Raw genomic sequence first — 21407 nt, forward strand, 5'->3', positions numbered from 1 at the left:
GAACAAGTTATAATTCTTGTTCTTATATGCATATTTCCCCCTTGTCTTCTGGCAGGAGCAGCAGAGGAAAGGTGTGATTGTGGCCACAGACTGTAACTTCTCCCTGGCTGTGGCTTATCATGCTGCTGAACTGCGGATCCCTGTGTTTGTCATCATGCCAGCAAACAGCTCCCAGTCTCGCCTGCGCATGTACCGTGAATATGGAGCCATGGTGATATCATACGGCAGCACAGCACATGACTCTCAGTTCCATGCACACCATCTGGCCAATGAGAATGGTTATCTTTGCCTTGAGGAGTGAGTCCATCTTGCATCCCCACTTTCACACACACACACACACACACACACACACACACACACGTGATCATTTTCTCTTCATTCTTGTAGGGATGACAGTGCAGTGTACTTGGCAGGACTGGGCACAGTGGGCATGGAGATCTATGAGCAAGTGCCCAAACTGGATGCAGTCATCATCCCTGCAGGTGGGCAGTGTGGCCTCCTAGCAGGTACCGCTGCTGCAATCAAACACCTAAACCCCAACATAGCAGTCATAGTAAGTGTGCTTGTACCTTTACAGGCAAAAAAGTTGAAAATGTTTTTCTACTTGTAATTGTGATGTACAAAGACAGTTAAGTCGATATTTATGTTGATAAGACATGTTTCACATTTAGTAAAAGTACAGGTAATATGAAATAGAAATTCATGGATCACACCAGGGTGCAACAGAACTGTGCTAAGCATATATAATATGACGGTTGTGGTTTGAAGTAGTATACTTAATAGAGAATATCCTCATGAGTATGCACTACTTCCACAGGGAGTAGAACCTGAGGAGTTTCCCCTCCTGCTCCAATCTCTTAAAACCGACTCCCCAATTAAGGATCTCTATGGCAACCCCAACAGAAAGCTCTACAGAGGTATGAGTTCATGTGTTTGTTGTTGCATCGTGTATGGGGTGATCACTTGGTATGAATCTTGTGATGGAACTGTTTGTCTATACAGGGCTTGACATTAACAGTTGCCCGGTTTTCCTTGGCAACCAAATTGATACAAGTGGCAACCATTTCATTACCCCTGTTGCAACTGCATTTTCATTGTATTTTTATGGTATTCGTGAATAAAATAACATTTTCGGTGACGTCCGAACAACGTCGCCCTCTTCAACCATTTTGTTGGATTTGACAAACAAAATCTCATGCCTGGTTGTCAAGCGTGGCAACCACTTTTTAAAATGTACGTTGAGCATTGCTATAAATTTAGTGAATGGCGTCAAATTCCTGTGACTGTGGAAGTTTTTTGGCCACTTTGTTCAATTAAAAAAAACATTTGAAATGGCCTCATTTTGATTTAAAATCAAATCGCTGGTATGACTTGTATTAACATCTCATTTAGAAATACAGAATATGTGCTGCAAAGGTATCACAATTCATTTGCAGTAAGTGAAACAGGCCCGCCAGTCTTTAACATTTACATTTCAATGTCACCACGCTCTTTTGCTATCAAAATGTAAAATTCAATTCAATCTGACAGTCTTCTTTTCAAGGCGGGTCTTCAGTTAGGACATCATTTCCTCAGTTGATCAGTGACTCTGTTGACTTGAATCCATTCAGTCAAATGATTTGTTCAGTCACACATGGGGACCTGAGTGTGGCAATGCCTCTAGGCCAGGGGTGTCAAACATACGGCCCGCGGGCCGGATCAGGCCCACCAGGGTGTCCAGCTCGGCCCGTCGGATGACTTTGCTAAGTGTGAAAAGAAAGACACAAATAGCAAAAAAGTCGCTGCAATACCTAATCAGTCCACTGGGTGCCGCACTGTTAAACTAACATTACACTGAGAACCATAACTAACAGTTAATGAAGCTGCTTGCAGCTAGCCGCTAGCTAGCGAACTTTGCTATCTAGCTAACTATCTAGTTGAGAGAACATCCCTGAACAGTTATGGTTCATGTCAATTAGTATTATTACCACTACTAGTATATAACTAGAATGCGTTTCGTGAACGAACTGCGAGAGTGTGCTTGCTCTGTTGCGGCCATGACCGAGAGAACAAGTGCCTTGGAATTGGGGCAGGTGTCAGCTCTCCAGCTCTCCCTACTGGATGAGCATGCACAAATGAGTATGCATGAGTGAGTATGCATGAGTGAGTAAACATGAGTGAGTATGCACGAGTGAGTATGCATGAGTGAGTATGCATGAGTGAGTATGCATGAGTGAGTAAACATGAGTGAGTACGCATGAGTGAGTACGCATGAGTGAGTAAACATGAGTGAGTAAACATGAGTGAGTATGCATGAGTAAGTATGCATGAGTGAGTATGCACGAGTGAGTATGCATGAGTGAGTATGCACGAGTGAGTAAACATGAGTGAGTATGCATGAGTGAGTAGAGCCCTGGTATGGAAGGTGTCTCTTAATATTCCTAGTTATACAGTTGAATGGAGAGGGACAGAGAGAGAAGAGGAACCATGCGCAGGTGTCAGTGAGAGTTGTCAGTGAATCACAGGTGCAAGCCAGTTTAATGAGCCTATTATGATGTCATAATGCCTCAAAGTTCTGCCATGCAAGTCTATGGAGAAAAAAGGTGATGGAAAAAGAGGAATAAAAAAGGAGTGGCAAGGAGTACCGCCACGAAAAGTCATAGCAGCTTGCACCGGATCGGGCCGGACGTTTTGGTGTTTGAACGGCGTCTCTATCTCAATCAGGCGAGGAGTAGTTAGCTGCAAGAAAAACTACTAGAATAAAAAAAATAGTAAAAAACGAAGAACAATAGTGTGCTTCCCTTCGGGCAAGCACACTAACTAGTCTCTCCAACAAATGTGTTAATGTTGAAATTAAATGTTAATATTACCGTCAAAATGTTAATGTTAATGTAGATTGTCACCACCCTAGCTAGCTATGCTAGATGGATACCTCCCCAGATTTTCTCGCCAGAGACAGAATAAAGAATAAACATAAAGAATCTTTGAAGGTAATTAGCTAGTTTGAAATATTATATACAGATCTCACCCAGCGGTGAAAGAACATGACTAGTATGCAAGGGGGAGCTGGTTGCATTTAATGAAGAGGCCGTAGGGTTTCTAATGTTTTTGATTGAGACCTGTATGCTTTTGCATCGATGTGTCCACTTCGTTGTTTATCTTAATGTTTTAGACTGCATATTGCAGTGTCTTTTGCAATATGAAATTGCACTTGTTTTCTTAATAAATGTCAAGGGTTGTGAATTAGAATGTCTGTTAAGAATATGGAAGTTTATGAGTAACCTACCAACGTTTTGTCACTTTTTTAAACGGTCCAGTAATGGCTTTAAAAACAGCGTAAATGCGATGTCTGTTCCTCTGCAGACGTCAAACGCGTTGCAAGGCGAGGGAATATGCGGAGGAGAGCCATAAACAGTGGGCTGATATCTTTATGTTTGTGATATATTAGAAAGACCTTAAAATAGGGTTTATCATCCAAAAACCTTCACCAATGATTTAAACATAGAGAAATATTGTCATTATGTATGCGTTATTATTATTATTATTACCTCCAGCAAGGAGGTTATGCGATCGGGTCCGTTAATTTATTTGTCCGTCTGTCTGTTTCTCTGTCTGTCTGTGGACAACATTTCTCCGAAACTACTGGGCGGATCTGTCTGAAATTTTAACCAGAGGTGGATCTTGGTCCTGGGACATCCCCATTAAAATTTGATCTGCATCTGGATCCGGATTTGTGTACCTCCTTGCTGGAGGTCAGAAATCTCCGATTGCTCTTGTTATGCTATGATTTTACTGGTCCGGCCCACTTAGTTTGACACCCCTGCTCTAGGCCATTGGTTCTCAATTCGAAATCTAGTACCTACTTTTATCCCTGCATTCATAGCACAATAGCCTATGTCTGAGAGATAGATTCGAAAATATATATTTTTATCATGCTGTTGAGTAATCTGGGGACTATTTGCCTAACCTGTTCCCCAACTTCACGTTATATTCTTCATATAGAATCGTTATACAAACATACATGTTGATTTCTTTACCACTCACACAACTACATTTCACACAGCTAATCCTAGTCACATATTAACCATGTTTTAGAATGTGGGATAACTTGGGGAGGGGATGAAAGTTGGGGAAAAGGTGCAGGCAGCGGCGTTTTATTCAAAAATATATCATTCATTTAACAGAGGAGCACTCCAAAGGAAAAAACATGTCTCAACCATGTAATGGTGTCGGCACCTGAACTCACGCTAACCACAGATCAATGTCCATAGCACCTGAACTCACGTCAACCCTTGTATTACACAGATCAATGTCCTAAGCAGTACGGAAAGGGTAGTTAACTGAATATGTGGACATGAATAACCTTGAGTTTATTGATGTACAATTGTTCGTGTTCGTGTGCGTGTGCGTGTGCTTGTGCGTGAGTTTCCAAAGTCTCTCTCCTGCTCTCAAGGGGAAGGCGAAGCACACCAAATTCTGACGGGAGTGTGAAGCGGTGAGATGGGGGTATTTCACCTTCACACAACCTTACTGCCTGTGTAGCTCTCATAAGGCTGAAGGTATCTGATACAGAGGTCAACAATGACACAAAGCAACAAATACCAGGCCCATAACACCCCCACCCGTAAAAAGCTTGCCCTACGGCAACCAACCCCAAAAGAATTGTGAATGTGGCAAACCTCCAGGTTGTATTCTTACAAGACCAAAACTCCACCACATTAATCGCTGGTTGGAGTACAAACCAACAGTGGTGCATATATTTCCAAGTGACTGAAGGCAAGAATAAGTGGCAAAGCTTCCTTTTCAATAGTATAATTGTGCTTTTAGTGGACATCAAATTTCTTTAAAAAATAGCACAGAGGATGTTCCACTCTGTGAATATCATCCTGCAGCAACACAACTCCAACACCCACATCACTAGCATCCACAGCCAGCAGTAAGGGCTTGATGACCCCCATGTAACGGAGGTAATCTTCTCCCGGTGTTTCACTCTGCGTTGTGTAGTTTTTTAAGAAGGACACAGCCACCGACCTGGTATTCATACGTTTATTTCCTGATACACGCAATGACGAACAGAAAAGCAGTTGAACAGAAGTTAGCACGGTGCTCAGCTCCTCTGTCTCATGCACCCAGGGAAAGAGCGCAAGCTAACATGTGCAGAAAACACAAGTGCAAAATGTGACCCACCTGATACACGCAATGACGAACAGAAAAGCAGTTGAACAGAAGTTAGCACGGTGCTCAGCTCCTGCCAATACAAATCAGGCAAGCCACTCAAAACAATATGCACAAAACCAGCTCACATATATGTTAGCTAACTCGCTAGCGTGTGTGTGTGTGCAGGACATATACCTACCTCTGTCTCATGCACCCAGGGAAAGAGACAGAGGAACGGGGACACATAGAGATAACATCTCAATCACACCCACTTAAAACAATGTATCAAAACAATACTTGGGAGCCAATCATCTGCACCTTGAATGTGCTAAACAATTAACCCATGAAGGGAGGGAAATTCAGGGAAGCATATTTAACCCTGTTACACTCACCCCCACTGACTTCGCTGAATTGACATCAATCCAACCAAACAAAAACAAAATAAAAACTATCAAAAATAAAAAATAAATGCAGGGAAAGTGTAACCCATAATAAGGACCGAAGGTCCACCAGCATCAGAGTGCTGTCCGTTAACGGACTAGAAGAGGAAGGGAGCCAGCTAGAGGGGTTAACTAGGCCCTAACTCATCATACGAAAAGGTGCCATATACACCTTGCTAATGAGGGGTACACCTACCTACAACCATAGCCTAATATAAAAGGCAGAATATCACAATCTCTCCCTACAAGGGGTGATACACAGGATCAAGAAAGAGAGAAGAAGAAAAAAAAAAATACATTTTCCTTTTTTTTTCAAAAGAAAACTTATCAAACATATACATCAATAAACCTGTACATCCGATCTACACAGCTCCTCTAAGGAGATTCCGCACCCACTGAAGAGCCATAGTCTGTATAAGCCTCTTCACAGGCCTAACAAGTCTACCCTGCCTGGTGTATAGCCCACCCCCATAATGACCAGGTGAAGCACGCGTGTGGGCAGTAGACTTAATTGTTGAGGGGGGCTCCACGGACAGAGACACCTCAGCACTATCACCTGGAACAGCACAGGCAGGATTGCTACTGTGCAAAGACAGCACAGTGCTTACTGAGTCCAAATGAACTGTATCCGGAGCCACTTGAATCCCCTGTGAATCCCCTGTGTCGCTACTGTGAGAAGTGGAAGCCCCAGGAAGCCCAGCCACCCACGAAGCTGTGCGGTCGACAGATGCATTGTCCCCACTGGACCCTGAGACACAAGCCTCACTAAGACTACCCCCAGAAAATGACAGATTCTCCTCATCATCCGCATCGGTCAGTGGCAGGAAGTTAACTGGCATGATGAGGTTCCTATGTACAGTTTTCACAGTACCTGATGGGCTCCTGATGTGGTATGTGTGTGTCCTACTATTCACAGTGACGACAGTGTAAATAGTCCCCTCCCACCTATCTGCCAGTTTCTTCTTGCCCCGCTCACCCTTGTTAGCCAGTAAAACTCTGTCACCCACATTAACCAAGTGTCCCTTAGCCTTTCTATTATACAGCTCCGTCTGACGAAGCTGTTGTTTCTCTGCGTTGGTCTGCGCCAGAGTCATAGCCTCCCGCAAATCCCTCCCTAAGGATGCCACATACGTGTCGATGTCAACTGTCTCCCCGTCCAACAAAACACTTTCGAACATCAGGTCTACAGGCAACCTAGGAGTGCGACCATACATCAAATAGAAAGGGGGGTACCCTGTGGTCTCATGAACTGTGCAGTTATAGGCAAAAGCGAGGCCATTCAACATTTGAGGCCACTTAGCCTTTGACCTAGGTGGTAGAGCCCTGATCATATTCCCTAGAGTGCGATTCATTCTCTCTACCTGACCATTCCCCATGGGATGGTACGGGGTGGTGTGAGACTTTTCCACCCCAGCCAGTTGGAGCATCTCCGCAATTAAAGAGCTCTCAAAATTAGCCCCCTGGTCAGAATGAATACAAGCTGGAAACCCATAAACACAGAAGTACTTGTTCCATAGGACCCGAGCCACAGATTTCGCCGACTGACTAGGGCATGGGAAGGCACATGCCAGCTTAGTGAAGTGGTCAGTCACTACTAAAACATCAACAGACTTATTATTGGAGTCTTCTGCAGACCAAAAATCTATGCATACTAACTCAAGAGGTGCTGAGGAAGTAATGGAAACGAGAGGAGCCCTAGCCTCAGGTTCCGGAGCCTTGCTCACCACACATCTCTTGCACCTCTGGACGTAAGCCCGGACATCTCTCTCAAGTGTGTCCCAATAGAACCTCTGTCTGGCCAACCACAGAGTACGCTGCTGACCCTGATGACCAGCCTCATCATGTACGCCTTCTAGAACCATGAGCCTTAGTGCCTCAGGTACCACATACTGGAAAGCATTCTTTTTGGACACCGGGTTCTTAGACACCCTATACAGCACACCCAACCTGGTGGTGAGTTTACTCCATTGCCTCAGGGTTCTAAGGGTCTCCTGGGACTCGTGTACCCGTTCCCGCCTGGACGGACGACGCCCCCTGTCAACAAAGAACCTGACCCTGGAAATGGTAGCATCTCGACACTGCTTGTCATATAGTTCGTCATGGCTGAGCACTGGCAAAGGATTTTGGCCAGACATGGACATAGCCTTCAACTGCTGAGCATGAGAGACGGCCCTAAGCCTAGCACCGTCCCCCCAATGGTGAGAGGACTGTAATACAGCAGACACTTCTTCACGCGAGACTCTACCACCCACCTCAAACCGAACAGCATGTGCAGCCCCGACACAAACATCGTCGGGCCCAGAAACCACCCGCCGTTCCCTCGCTTCAGAAAGCTCAGTGGACAAGCGAAACATGTCCTGGACTGCATCAACTTGCAAGTTCTCTGCCTCTTGGAGCAGATCAGCATATGGCGTTCTGGTCAAGCGGTGCATAACTCTAGGCCTCACAAAAGGCTCCCTGCTAAGAGCATCTGCCACCACATTCTTGGGACCTGGAATATACAAAATATCAAAATCATACGGTGCTAGCTTAGCCACCCAACGCTGCTCGCATGCATCCAGTTTCGGCTTTGTCAAAATATACTTAAGTGGGTTATTATCAGTCCACACTGTGAACTTGTGACCCCGTAGCCAGTGACTAAATTTATCACAAATAGCCCACCTCATGGCGAAGAACTCGAGCCGATGAGCAGGATATTTAGACTGGGCATGATTCAATGACTTGCTTGCAAAAGCAATGGGCCGTGCTTTGTCTAGATTAGGTTGCACCTGGGACAGTACAGCCCCAAGACCACTAGTGGAAGCATCGACAGACAGCAGAAAAGGCTTAGTGAAATCTGGATGAGCTAGAGGCACACTATTCACCAGTGCAGACTTAAGGGCCTGAAAAGCCTCTGAACACTCAGGGGACCAGTCTTGAGGGCAGAGCTTTCTCCTTTGCACTGGCCTACTCACCCCCTTATTCCTACGTGGCCTTTTTGACCCACCTGTAAGTACGAACAGTGGCCTAGCAAGCACAGAACAGTTCTCAATGAAATGCTGATAGTAAACCACCATACCAAGGAAGGAGCGGATCTTACTAGCTGACGGTGTGGCACCATCAGCCTCCATCAAATCTGACTGCGAGACATTCACAATAGCCTCAACCTTGTCTGGATCACTTGCAACTCCCCCCTGAGAAACTATATGACCAAGAAATTTCACAGACTTCCTAAGAAATTTACACTTTGCAGGCGACAACTTTAGGTTGTGTTCCCTCAACCGCTCAAAAATCATGCGCAATCGCTGCAAACTCTCTTCTTCAGATCTCCCAAAACATAACAGATCATCCAAATAACAGAGAAGGCTCACGAAATTTTGATCCCCAAATATGGAGAGCATCATTCTCATGAAAGAGGCAGGGCTATTACACAAACCCTGCGGGAGCCTGTTATATTCATGCAATCCTAATGGAGATGAAAAGGCGGTATACTTCCTATCATCCTCATGCAAAGGCATGTTGTAATAACCTGAGGTTAAATCCATAGTGGAAAAGAACACATTACCACCTAGAGCTGCAAGAACATCCGCTTGGTGAGGAAGTGGGTGAGCATCCTTAACCGTGCGCGCGTTAAGCCACCTAAAGTCAGTGCATAATCGCAGGTCCCCGTTCTTCTTCCACACCAGCACTAATGGAGAAGCGTACTCACTACTAGATTTTCTAATTATCTCCTTTTCCTCCATTTCATCCAAAGTCTCTTTCAACTTCTGATAATGTGCTGGGGACAACCTGCGATATGGCAACCTGAAAGGACGGTCATCTGTTAACCTGATCCTATGACAAAACTCGCGCGCCTCACCGCAGTCAAGCTTATGCCGAGAAAAGATAGACTCATATTCCTTTATCAGATCAACTAACTTGTCCTTCCCACAAGGAGAGGCTTGACAGTCGTCAATGGGTATAGACCCTAGTCCGAGGCCCTGCAATGTACTTTCAACATTCCCAACCACGCCACCAGAGTCACTGTTAACAGACAAACTGCCATGAGAACTGTCTGACCTCACTGTAGCTACATTCTGTGACATCAAGTCATGATCAAAATCCTCCAGGGCAATACACGGGTACACATCTGCTACCTTTGCATTCCGGCGCAATGTAACTGCGTCGGGCGTGGGATTAACAATCTTAACCGGAAGCCACCCATCTCCCCACATAGGAGAGACAATACGTCCAACAAGCATCTGTCTATTTATGCAGCGCGTAGTGCTGGGCTCCACAACAACCGTGCTGCCAACAGAGATATGCGATTTCGGCGGCAACCTGGCCCACACCAGATGCTCAGTCATAGGTTGGAGTGTGACTGCACTCTTCAGCCTCAGTGTACCCACTTTATCTGGGATGGACTCACCTCTCCATCTCTCCAAATTCGATAAAAGGCGTAAAAACTGACTGCTATCACCCTGACCTGCTCCATCAGGCTGACTCACAACCCGCCAGAAGGCATCACTGGACTTAAATTGCCTGATTAGAGGCTTCAACACATTAGTGCCAACAATCAATGGATCCACCTGTCCCTTGATAATCAACACAGGAACATCAAACTTGAATCCATACATCTCAATGACCATGTCAAGCACACCAAGAGGACTAGTCTGTTTACCCCCGCAACCAACCAGGACAATATCCACAGGAGTTGGAGACTCACCCAGCAACACACCTGCTTCCCTCAGACGTGGCACAACGTCTGCACTAAGCGTGGTCGCCATAGACCCAGTATCCAACATCCCCTGTACTTCAACCTTGCCTTGCACTAAAACCGATGCATAAAACAAACTGTCACTCTGTGTCACTCTCATGGTGTTCTGCATGACTACTCTGCTTGACTTTGGTAAGGTTTCACACAAATACGAATACACAGACTCAATGTCATCATTCAAACTGGAGGGTAAACTAAGCTGCCTGCCACTGCCCTCCCCTGAATGGAGGCTCACTAGTTTCCCTGAAACGACTTCAGCTTCTGTGTCGGCTCCACCGTCACAGGCATAACATCCCGACTCCTACCCAGAGACCTACTCTGACATTGAAGTCGTGTGTGTCCAGGGCTGAAACACAGAAAACACAAATGATGCAATCTACAATGTGACTGAGTAGAGTGGTCGGAACTCTGACACACTCCGCATCCAAGGTTGCGCGTCACACTTTGCCTAGGCTGGCCAGTTACTTGCGCATTACACACAACCATCTTCTCTAACACATCAAGCAACCTGTCAATTTTGGTCCCCTCTGCAGCTGCACTACCTGGCTTGCCCACCCCCACTGTAGACTCACCAGTCGGCACACTGCTGACCACCGCCCCACTTACAGGTGTGGCTGTCAAAGTGGTGTGCTGAGATACACGACTCACCATTCCCGCGCGGCTCCTCAAAAACTCATCCAACTGTGCTTGGACTTCACAGGCCGTCCACATAGTCTGTGGCTTACTCATGAACATTAGGGACAGGTCTTTGTCAGGGCAATGCCTTATAAACATGGCCGCAACCTCTACCGTTTGCGGATGTAATGCCTCACTGCCTTTTCCCATAGACTGCTCAACTACCTCAGCTGCCTTGTTCAGCCTGATCCAGTAGTCCAACGGCTGCTCACTGGCATACGGCAAGGTAGCATAAAAATCCGCCAGCGGCATACCTGAACGCACCACCGAATCAAAGTGCTGCCGGAGCACCCCAAACACAGTCTCCACGTCACCAGAGTCAAACACATGACTATTGCTGCGCAGCCAAATGCGGACTACATCTCTAGCCCTGCCCACCAGTCTGCCCACCAACTCATCCACACATTCCCGCCCGGTGTAGCCACTTCTACCTAAATATGCTCTCATTAAACCCTCCCATTCAGACAGAGAGAACTTATCACTGCTATCACCCCTGAAGAACGGCGACTCCTTCTTCTGTGATTTAAGGACCAGATTTAACTGTGAGCCATCTATAAAGGAACCACCCCCCGGTGAATGGCCAGTAAATAGAGATGGAGAACCAGAATGCATGGTATGCAAAATATTTGCACTGACTGCCTGAGTAATGTTAGAACTGATATCCCTAATTTGTTCACTGTTCAGCACCGTAGGGGTGTCAAACCTAGTAGATGCCTGATGCACAGGTGTAGAAAATGCAATCTTATTCCTAACACTGTCGTCACCCATCAACCCAGGACTACTTGAGGGACTATATGTAGGAAAGCCCCTCCCCCTCCCCACACTGAAGTAGTAACAACCAGTAGGCTCCATAATAATTACAGGTTAATAAAGAGAGAAAAAAAAAAATCGAGAAAGAGAAAAAAAAAAAAAAAAAAAAAGATATATAAAATATTCCAAAATGATATAAAACACAGTATTACTATTCAACCATATTAATTGTTCGTTTGCACCGCCTCACTGACAGAGACAACGGACGCAATCACCCTTGCAATGCACTCAATACAGTTAAAAAGATACAAGGTGATGTATGCACGCGCATCCAGCCTCAACCATGCTGTAAAATCAGCGACGTCAGTAGCGGCGCGAGTTGACGGAGTTCTCAGGTCGGCGTGGCTGTCGTCGAAGCAGCTAGCAGCCCTGTGTTCGGCTTTCAGCTGAACAAAGATCCGGGTCGTCACGGCACCACTGTAACGGAGGTAATCTTCCCCCGGTGTTTCACTCTGCGTTGTGTAGTTTTTTAAGAAGGACACAGCCACCGACCTGGTATTCATACGTTTATTTCCTGATACACGCAATGACGAACAGAAAAGCAGTTGAACAGAAGTTAGCACGGTGCTCAGCTCCTCTGTCTCATGCACCCAGGGAAAGAGCGCAAGCTAACATGTGCAGAAAACACAAGTGCAAAATGTGACCCACCTGATACACGCAATGACGAACAGAAAAGCAGTTGAACAGAAGTTAGCACGGTGCTCAGCTCCTGCCAATACAAATCAGGCAAGCCACTCAAAACAATATGCACAAAACCAGCTCACATATATGTTAGCTAACTCGCTAGCGTGTGTGTGTGTGCAGGACATATACCTAACTCTGTCTCATGCACCCAGGGAAAGAGACAGAGGAACGGGGACACATAGAGATAACATCTCAATCACACCCACTTAAAACAATGTATCAAAACAATACTTGGGAGCCAATCATCTGCACCTTGAATGTGCTAAACAATTAACCCATGAAGGGAGGGAAATTCAGGGAAGCATATTTAACCCTGTTACACCCACATCACTAGCATCCACAGCCAGCAGTAAGGGCTTGATGACCCCCACATCACTTGCATCCACAGCCAGCAGTAAGGGCTTGATGACCCCCACATCACTTGCATCCACAGCCAGCAGTAAGGGCTTGATGACCCCCACATCACTAGCATCCACAGCCAGCAGTAAGGGCCTGATGACCCCCACATCACTAGCATCCACAGCCAGCAGTAAGGGCTTGATGACCCCCACATCACTTGCATCCACAGCAAGCAGTAAGGGCTTGATGACCCCCACATCACTAGCATCCACAGCAAGCAGTAAGGGATTGATGACCCCTGGAGCTGCAAGCACAGGGGCATTACTCAATGAAGACCACAGGTTGGATTGATAACTGCTTTTTACTGAGTACAGCACAATCATCAACAACATGTCCTGGTTTCTTGCAGTATAAGAAACCAGGACATACTGTAAAAAGTAAAAGTCAACCCACACATCACCTCTAAAGAGTTTCTGACCTCTCTGGCGGCATTTTGGGTAAATGTACATGGGTCTACAATCAGACGAAAATTGTTGGTTTTGATTGTGACCAAATAATTCTATCTCGGACTCATCTGTCCAAAGAAGGGACTTCGGGAAGGCCTTTGGTTTATCCAAGTGCTCTCTGGCAAAGTTGAAACGGGTAGTTTTGTTCTTTCTTGAGAGCAGAGGCTTCCTACTAGCAACCCGATCATGAATGTCATGTCTATTCAATTTTCGTCTAATTGTAGAGGCATGTACATTTACCCCAGATGCTGCCAGAGAGGTCCGAAACTCTTAAGAGGTGATGTGTGGGTTGACTTTTACCTGATGTATCATTCTTCTGGTGCTTCTTGGTGATGGTCTTGATGGGCGTCCACTTCTAGGCAGAGATGCGGTCATGTTGAATGCCCTCCATTTCTAAATGATTTGTCTTGGATGGATGGATGGAGCTGGAATCTTTTGGAGATGGTCTTATAGCTTTCCCAAGACTGATGGGCTGTCAGAACCTTCTTCCTGATGTTCTCGGATATCTCGTTTCCTCTCTGCATTGTTGATCTGTGTGGGTACACCTTGGCACTACAGTAGTTTGGTTGGTCTCCTCTCTCTTTTAATCTGTGTTGCCCAACCCTTTTTCTAAGGATGTCTCAGTTGATTGGTTTGCTTAATTGACTAATTTAGCACCCAAATATGTTTTGCCGAATCTGTTACCTGCTTGACTTTACCAATGCAGCTGGGGGTTCACTTACTTTTGAAAATACACTAATTCCATGTTTCATGTAGTTTTTTGGCTACTCAAACAATTCTCTCTAAACAAGTACATGCAAATAATAAACATAAACCTGACATTTCATTTATGGAAAATTGGTGTGAAAAAAATGAAAAATCATGGTAAAACAACAGAAAACTCTTAAGTGCTCAAAGGGTTCACATACTTTCAATTGGCACTGTATGCCTCATGTGCCCACCCCACAAGTAGGCTCTGTAAAAGTAATGTCCAAGACTGTTTAGGACTATTGAGGTGAATTGGCAGCCACATGTTCAAAAAGAGGAAAGTACCTCTCAATCTCCTTCTCCTGAAAAAGAGGAATGAATCTAATGTGGCTAGCCACATCAATGTTCACAAGGTTCAGAGTTCAAAAGTCTTGGCCAGAAATCTTAACAATGTGTTTTTGACAAAGTCTCAGCACCTCTAAAAAGGAACCTGTACCTACATTTCTGCACTTTTTTATTTATTATGTAAAACAGTATTTATTGTTACACTAGGTCTCTATTGCTTGTGCCTTGATGTTCTCTCATTTGTACGTTCTCAACATTTTGAATTATGAACTGAACTAGTTCATCAAAAAAAATTGTAAACAATGAACTGAACTAGTTCATGTAGAAAGTTAACTTTCCCAACACTGTCGATAACACTTAACAGTATTTCACTACATCAAACTGGTCGCGCTATGCAGACACAAAATGTGATTTGCTGTCCTACCCAGGGCTGAAGTGGAGGGTAAACGCACGTAAACACAGTTTACCCACCTCTGGAATTTTGGAAATAGCGTTTACGCACCTATAAATAGCGTTTATCCACCTCTAAGAGGCGTTTACGCAGCTCAAAGTTTTCTGCGCCTTGTATTCTTCTGTAATAATATAATACTATGTTTCATATGGTTGAACATATAAACGCTGTAGTCTGAATTATTTTCTACTACTGTAGGCTATTATGGTCTGTGACCCTCCAATCAGTGCCTTGTGGCTGCAGCGGCGACACCAATCAGTATCCGGGAAGGATACAAGTTCTGTATTAGTCTGCCTGCCTACCTGTTAGGAAAAGATTACTAATTAATTAGCCATGGATATCAGGCAATTTCTGAAGTGCTCCCACTCCCACAGATGCCCGCAAAAAGCCTCAAGTTCAAACTAAGTCTGAAGAAGATTAATTCACGTTTTTAAACGTTGTTTTGGTTCGCACAACATCGCATTAGACCGGGACAAACGCTATTAATAACGTGCTTTCAAATACGATGATGCAGGTAAAAAGCCAGCCTTTCCGGTTCCATCTAAATAGGCTTAATAAAACGTAAATTCTTTCAGCAATTGAAAATGCTTGAGTAATTATCCTCACGCACATCGCTGCAGATAAGGCTAATTCATTGAGAAATTGTAGACATATTATGTGCAAACCAGTTAAACTAGCTAAGTGAAATGTTTAGCATTTTTGCGGTCAAGGTCAAATATATTTGTTTTTTACTTTCATGATGACACGTCCGTGCTCTCGCATAGAAATGTGAGCAGGGAGCAAAGCTGTTGATTCACTGAATAGGCCTATATGCTTAATCAATGCGTTATTTGAAGTCATGAAAGGTGTAGAGTAGCCTGTAAACGAAATACCATGGAAACATGGATTATTTGAAAACAAGTCAGTTCTCAATGTGAAAAAAAAAACATGCTGAAGAGGCTATTTATGAAGACATAGGCAGTACATGAGTATTCCTTTAACTTATGTTGTCAGTGTTATTGACAGGCTCCTTAACTGGTGTTCTCAGCCCCACAACTCTTAAATTAAACATATTCTTTCAGGCAATGATACAGAGAGCACAGGGAGAGGGGAAACACCAGGAGGTCAAATAGAGAGAAGAGAAAGACTGAGAGGGCTGGTGAGAGAACAAAATCATGGCAGTGGAGACCAAAGAGTGGAGAAGAGGAAAGGGGAGAAAATTAAAAAAGACCAACAGAGAAGGAAGAAACAGAGAAAGATGAAATAGAGAAAGATGAAATAGAGGGAGGAGATGAAGAAACAGGTAGGAAGAAAGGAGTAAGAGAAGAAACAGGGACAGGAGAGATGGAGAGTGGATAATCTGAATTAGAATCTGAAGTAGAGGGAGATACAGAGAAAGAAGAATCTGAGACTGAAGACACAGTCTGAGAGGAGAAAAAGAGAGCAGATGTCCCCCACATATCTGGACAGAAAAGCAACATGCTTTTCTTTACTGTTACTTGAAATTTAATAATCTTCAAACTACAAACACATTTATTCATTGTCATTGATTGTATATGACTTTAACTGATAATGTCACGGGGTGACTAAATTCAGTGGGGGAGGCACAGCCGTCGGGAATACGTTTCCCATGGGGAATGGTTTTAACGCAACACCAGGTAAACAAACTAGATTCATTCACGAGCTACAGCTGGCAAACTAGCTACAGGTGTTATTCATGACTATAAGAAGGGGGAGATGCCTTCAGACAGAGTGCCCGGCTGGGACCCGCGGAACCGTGGCGGACGACGGACCGAGAAGAAGCGAGGACGGGAAGAGGAATCTGACAAGCCAGGCATATTGTCTCTTGGAGCTCCCGGCGTAACAGAATTGGAATACTGACTTCGCGAACGTTCTAGCTGCGTTACTCGTGGAAGTCCCGCTAACCGGAGTAAGAGGAGACATCCCGGTCATCGCGGAGATAAGTAGCCTCCCTCCCTGTCTGGTTTTGAGCGCAAGATTGTGAAATAGCCGTCTGCTAACGGCTACTCAGAGCTGCTCTGACGCTGCCCCTGTTGCCTGGACCACCGGCCACTCCCTCTCTCTCTCTCTCTCCTCGTACATTGTTGCCTACCCAGTCTACCCTCAGAGACCATTGCCCAGACTGTTACTAAGCCACCCGCCGCTGTCCAGCCCCTGTCAGAGGTGACAAGCTATTGCTGCATACCCCCGCCTGGCTGCCTACTGCCCCGCCCCCCATCCAGAGGTGACGAGCTACCGCTGCACATCTCCGCCTGGCTGCCTACTGCCCCATCCGCCATCCCGAAGCGAGGAGCTACTGCTGCACCCCTCCGCCTGGCTGCCGACTGCCCCCTTCACCTGCTGAAAGATACTCTGCCCTCACCACCAGCCCCTAGCTAGTAACCTCCCTCCCTCAGCCGGAGCCCTCGAAGTGACCTGGCACCAAAGACTCTTTTTTTTTAAAAAACCTATTTAATAAAATAATACTTTTTAAACATATCTCTGAGTTCTGACTGTCCTCTAGGAAACACGGTTTGCTCCTCAGCCATAGTAATACAAGGGGTGTTCACAGCCCCCTCCCTTCCTGTGACAATAACATAATGCAATATAGCCAGGACAGCATTACAGAGTGCCAGCGCTTTGTTTTGCGTTGCTCCGCATCGCGTTGCATCGCGTCGAGGTCTGTACGATCACAAAATTCATAGTTTACCCACCTCTAATTTTACCACTATTAAAGGTCCTACCTGACCTACCACTCTCCGCCCTACTAGTAAGTAGCTTATTTGCAGTCTTGTTTTGTCGTGTGTTGCACTTGATTGATGTTTGACTATGTTAGGAAAGTTTGACATAGTGTCAAAGTAGGTATATGTCAACAGATTTTGCTAAATGTAGCTGTTAGCATCTCGCTATTAGCAATTCCGTTGGGCTGCCTTAACGGCGATTTGGGCTCATTTTAAGATAAACTAGAAAATGCATTTCCTGAAGGAAATACCAGTGCATGAAATGCAAAAGTTAAGAAAGAACGAATAAAAGAAAAGAAAAGTGAAAGAAGGAAGGAAGAAAGGAAAGAACAGTAAAAGAAGGAAAGAAGAGTGGAAGAAGGAAAGAAGAAAGGAAAGAAGAGTGAAGAAAGGAAAGAAGAGTGGAAGAAAGAAAGAAGAGTGGAAGAAGGGAAGAAGAAAGGAAAGAAGAGTGAAGAAAGGAAATTAGAGTGGAAGAAGGAAAGAAGAGTGGAAGAAGGAAAGAAAAGTGGAAGAAGGAAAGAAGAGTGAAGAAAGAGAAGAAGAGTGGAAGAAGGGAAGAAGAGCCGAAGAAGATAAGAAGAACAGAAAGAAGAGTGAAAGAAGGAAAGAAGAAAAAAGAAAAAGGTAAGAAGAGTGGAAGAAGGGAAGAAGAAAAGAAAGAAGAGTGAAAGAAGAAAAGAAGAAAAAAGAAAAAGGTAAGAAGAGTGGAAGAAGGGAAGAAGAAAGGAAAGAAGAGTGGAAGAAGGAAAGAAGAAAGTAAAGAAGAGTAGAAAGAAGGAAAGAAGAGAGGAAGAAACAAAGTAAGGAAAGAAGAGTGAACAAGAGTGGCTCTGAATAAAGACAATAAAGAGAGAGTGAAAATATTGAAAGAAGGAGAAAAAAAGAGTGAAGCAGAGAGATGGAGTGTGAGAGAAAGTAGAGTGAGAGTGATAGAGAGAAAGAAGGAGAGAGAGAAAAAAGTAGAGTATGGAAGGTGTCTATTAATATCCCTAGTTATACAGTTGAATGGAGAGGTACAGAGAGAAGAGGACCCTTGGAGGCTTGCCGCAGGTGTCAGTGAAGCACAGGTGCAAGCCAGTTTAATTACCCTATTATGATGTCATAATGGCCCAATGTAAGTCAATGGGAAAATTTAGATTCGTTTTTCTTTAATAACTTAAAAAGAAAAATACATAGCATAAGTGTCCTTTACAAGACCTACGCAACAAAGTTTGAATGAAGTTTCTACGTTAAGCGGTTCGAGCTGAATTAATCGCAGAAAAAGGTAAGAAGAATAAGAAGAAGAAAATGCCTAGGAATAACAATACAGGGCATTTCATGCACTGTAATGATGACGACAGGAGTAAGGCACAGTGTAATATCTGCACTGCTACGGTGTCGAGGGGCGGAAATAAAAGTACTTCGTTTGACACAAGCAATTTGATTAAACATCTGAAGACGCACCATAGTGCTGTGCTCATGTGCTTATCCAGGAATAGTTCTGTTCACTTTTTGTTAAGCAGGCTGTGTTGTTAACTATGCGGCAAATTGAATTGCCTTTATCTGGTTATATTTACATTTTGTCTAATGTGATGATATTGACTCTTTTTTTTTTTGTTAAAACCAGAAAGCTCTGTTTATTTTTGGCTTGGGATAGTCTTCTGTTAATGTTGTACTAAAGGCTTGACATAATCTGCAGAGGATAAAATAAAATCTTTCATGGAAATCAAATCTAGGAAGTATTGGTATCGGTACTCGGTATCGGCAAGTACACAAATAAAAATACTCGTACTCGTATCGGTTTGTAAAAAAGTGGTATCGGTGCATACCTAGATATAACTCATTACAGTGCATGAAATGCCCTGTATTGTTATTCCTAGGCTTCTTCTTCTTCTTCTTCTTCTTCTTCTTATTCTGGTTACCTTTTTCTGCGATTAATTCAGCCCGAACCGTTTAACGTAGAAGCTTCATTCAAACTTTGTCGCGTAGGTCTTGTAAAGGACACTTATGCTATGTATTTTACACTTTTCTAAACTTTATACTTTTTAAGATATTAAATAAAAACGAATCTAAATTTTCCCATTGACTTACATTGGGCCATTATGACATCATAATAGGGTGTTTAAACTGGCTTGCACCTGTGCTCCACTGACACCTGCTCCAAATCCAAGGAACCTTTTCTCTGTCCCTCTCAATTTAACTGTAACTAGGAACATTAAGACACCTTCCATTCTCTACTTTTTACAGTGCATGAAATGCCCTGTATTGTTATTCCTAGGCTTCTTCTTCTTCTTCTTCTTCTTCTTCTTATTCTTGTTACCTTTTTCTGCGATTAATTCAGCCCGAACCACTTAACGTAGAAACTTCATTCAAACTTTGTCGCGTAGGTCTTGTAAACGACACTTATGCTATGTATTTTTCACTTTTCTAAACGTTATACTTTTTAAGATATTAAAGAAAAACGAATATAAATTTCTCCCATTGACTTACATTGGGCCATTATGACATCATAATAGGGTCTTTAAACTGGCTTGCACCTGTGCTTTACTGACACCTGTGCCAAATCCAAGGAACCTCTTCTCTGTCCCTCTCAATTTAACTGTTACTAGGAACATTAAGACACCATCCATTCTCTATTTTTTTTTTCTCCATCTCTCCATCTTTCTCTCTCAGTCAACTTTCTCTCACACTCAATCTCTCTTCTTCACACCATTTTTATCTCCTTTTTTCAATATTTTCACTCTCTCTTTATCTCTTCATCCAGAGCCACTCTTGTTCACTCTTCTTTCCTTCTTCCACTCTTCTTTCCTTTCTTATTTTCTTCTTCCATTTTTCTTTCCTTCTTCCACTCTTCTTGCCTTTCTTTTTTCCTTCATCCACTCTTCTTTCCTTCTTCCACTTTTCTTTCCTTTCTTCACTCTTCTTTCCTTCTTACACTCTTCTTTCCTTTCTTCTTTCCTTCTTTCACTCTTCTTTCTTTTCTTATTTCCTTCTTCCACTCTTCTTTCCTTCCTTCACTCTTCTTTCCTTTATTCTTTCATTATTTCACTCTTCTTTCTTTCCTTCTTCCACTCTTCTTTCCTTTCTTTACTCTTCTTTCTTTTCTTCTTTCCTTCTTTCACTCTTCTTCCACTCTTCTCTCCTTTCTTCACTCTTCTTTCCTTTTGTCTTTCCTTCTTCCACTCTTCTTTCCTTTCTTCTTTCCTTCTTTCACTCTTCTTTCTTTTCTTCTTCCTTTCTTAACCTTTGCATTTCATGCACTGGTATTTCCTTCAGGAAATGCATTTTCTAGTTTCTCTCTCCATCTCTCCATCTTTCTCTCTATCCCTCTCAGTCTACTTTCTCTCACACTCAATCTCTCTTCTTCACTCCATTTTTATCTCCTTTTTTCAGTATTTTCACTCTCTTTTTCTCTTTTACTCTTGTTCACTCTTCTTTCCTTCTTCCACTCTTCTTTCCTTCTTTCACTTTTCTTTCCTTTCTTCACTCTCCTTTCTTCTTTCCTTCTTTCACTCTTCTTTCCTTTCTTCTTTCCTTCTTCAACTATGATTTCCTTCTTTCACTCTTCTTTCTTTTCTTCTTCCACTCTTCTTTCCTTTCCTCACTCTTCTTTCTTTTCTTCTTTCCTTCTTTCACTCTTCTTTCCTTCTTCCTCTCTTCTCTCCTTTCTTCACTCTTCTTTCCTTCTTCCACTCTTCTTTCCTTTCTTCTTTCCTTCTTTCACTCTTCTTTCTTTTCTTCTTCCTTTCCTAACTTTTGCATTTCATGCACTGGTATTTCCTTCAGGAAATGCATTTTCTAGTTTCCTATTGTCTTTTTGTTTCATTCGTCATTCTGCAGTTTATTATTATTGAATATTCATGTGAACAGTTCTCTTTGAGCAACCTTTCCGTTGAA

At 43.7% G+C, this 21407-nt stretch overlaps 1 protein-coding gene across 1 annotated transcript in view; it reads left to right on the forward strand.

Moving 5' to 3' along the window:
• Positions 1–21407, forward strand: part of LOC308372945 (L-threonine ammonia-lyase) — a gene marked incomplete at its 3' end in the record, with an annotated part of 58510 nt that overhangs the window by 25582 nt on the left and 11521 nt on the right. Inside the window, exons 3-5 of the mRNA XM_080848307.1 lie at positions 56–297; positions 388–553; positions 818–917. Coding sequence (XP_080704433.1) covers positions 56–297; positions 388–553; positions 818–917 — 508 coding nt within the window. The remainder of the gene's footprint in view (positions 1–55; positions 298–387; positions 554–817; positions 918–21407) is intronic.

Source organism: Sprattus sprattus, assembly GCF_963457725.1.
Source record: "Sprattus sprattus genome assembly, chromosome: 12".
In the NCBI taxonomy this organism is placed as follows: domain Eukaryota; kingdom Metazoa; phylum Chordata; class Actinopteri; order Clupeiformes; family Clupeidae; genus Sprattus; species Sprattus sprattus.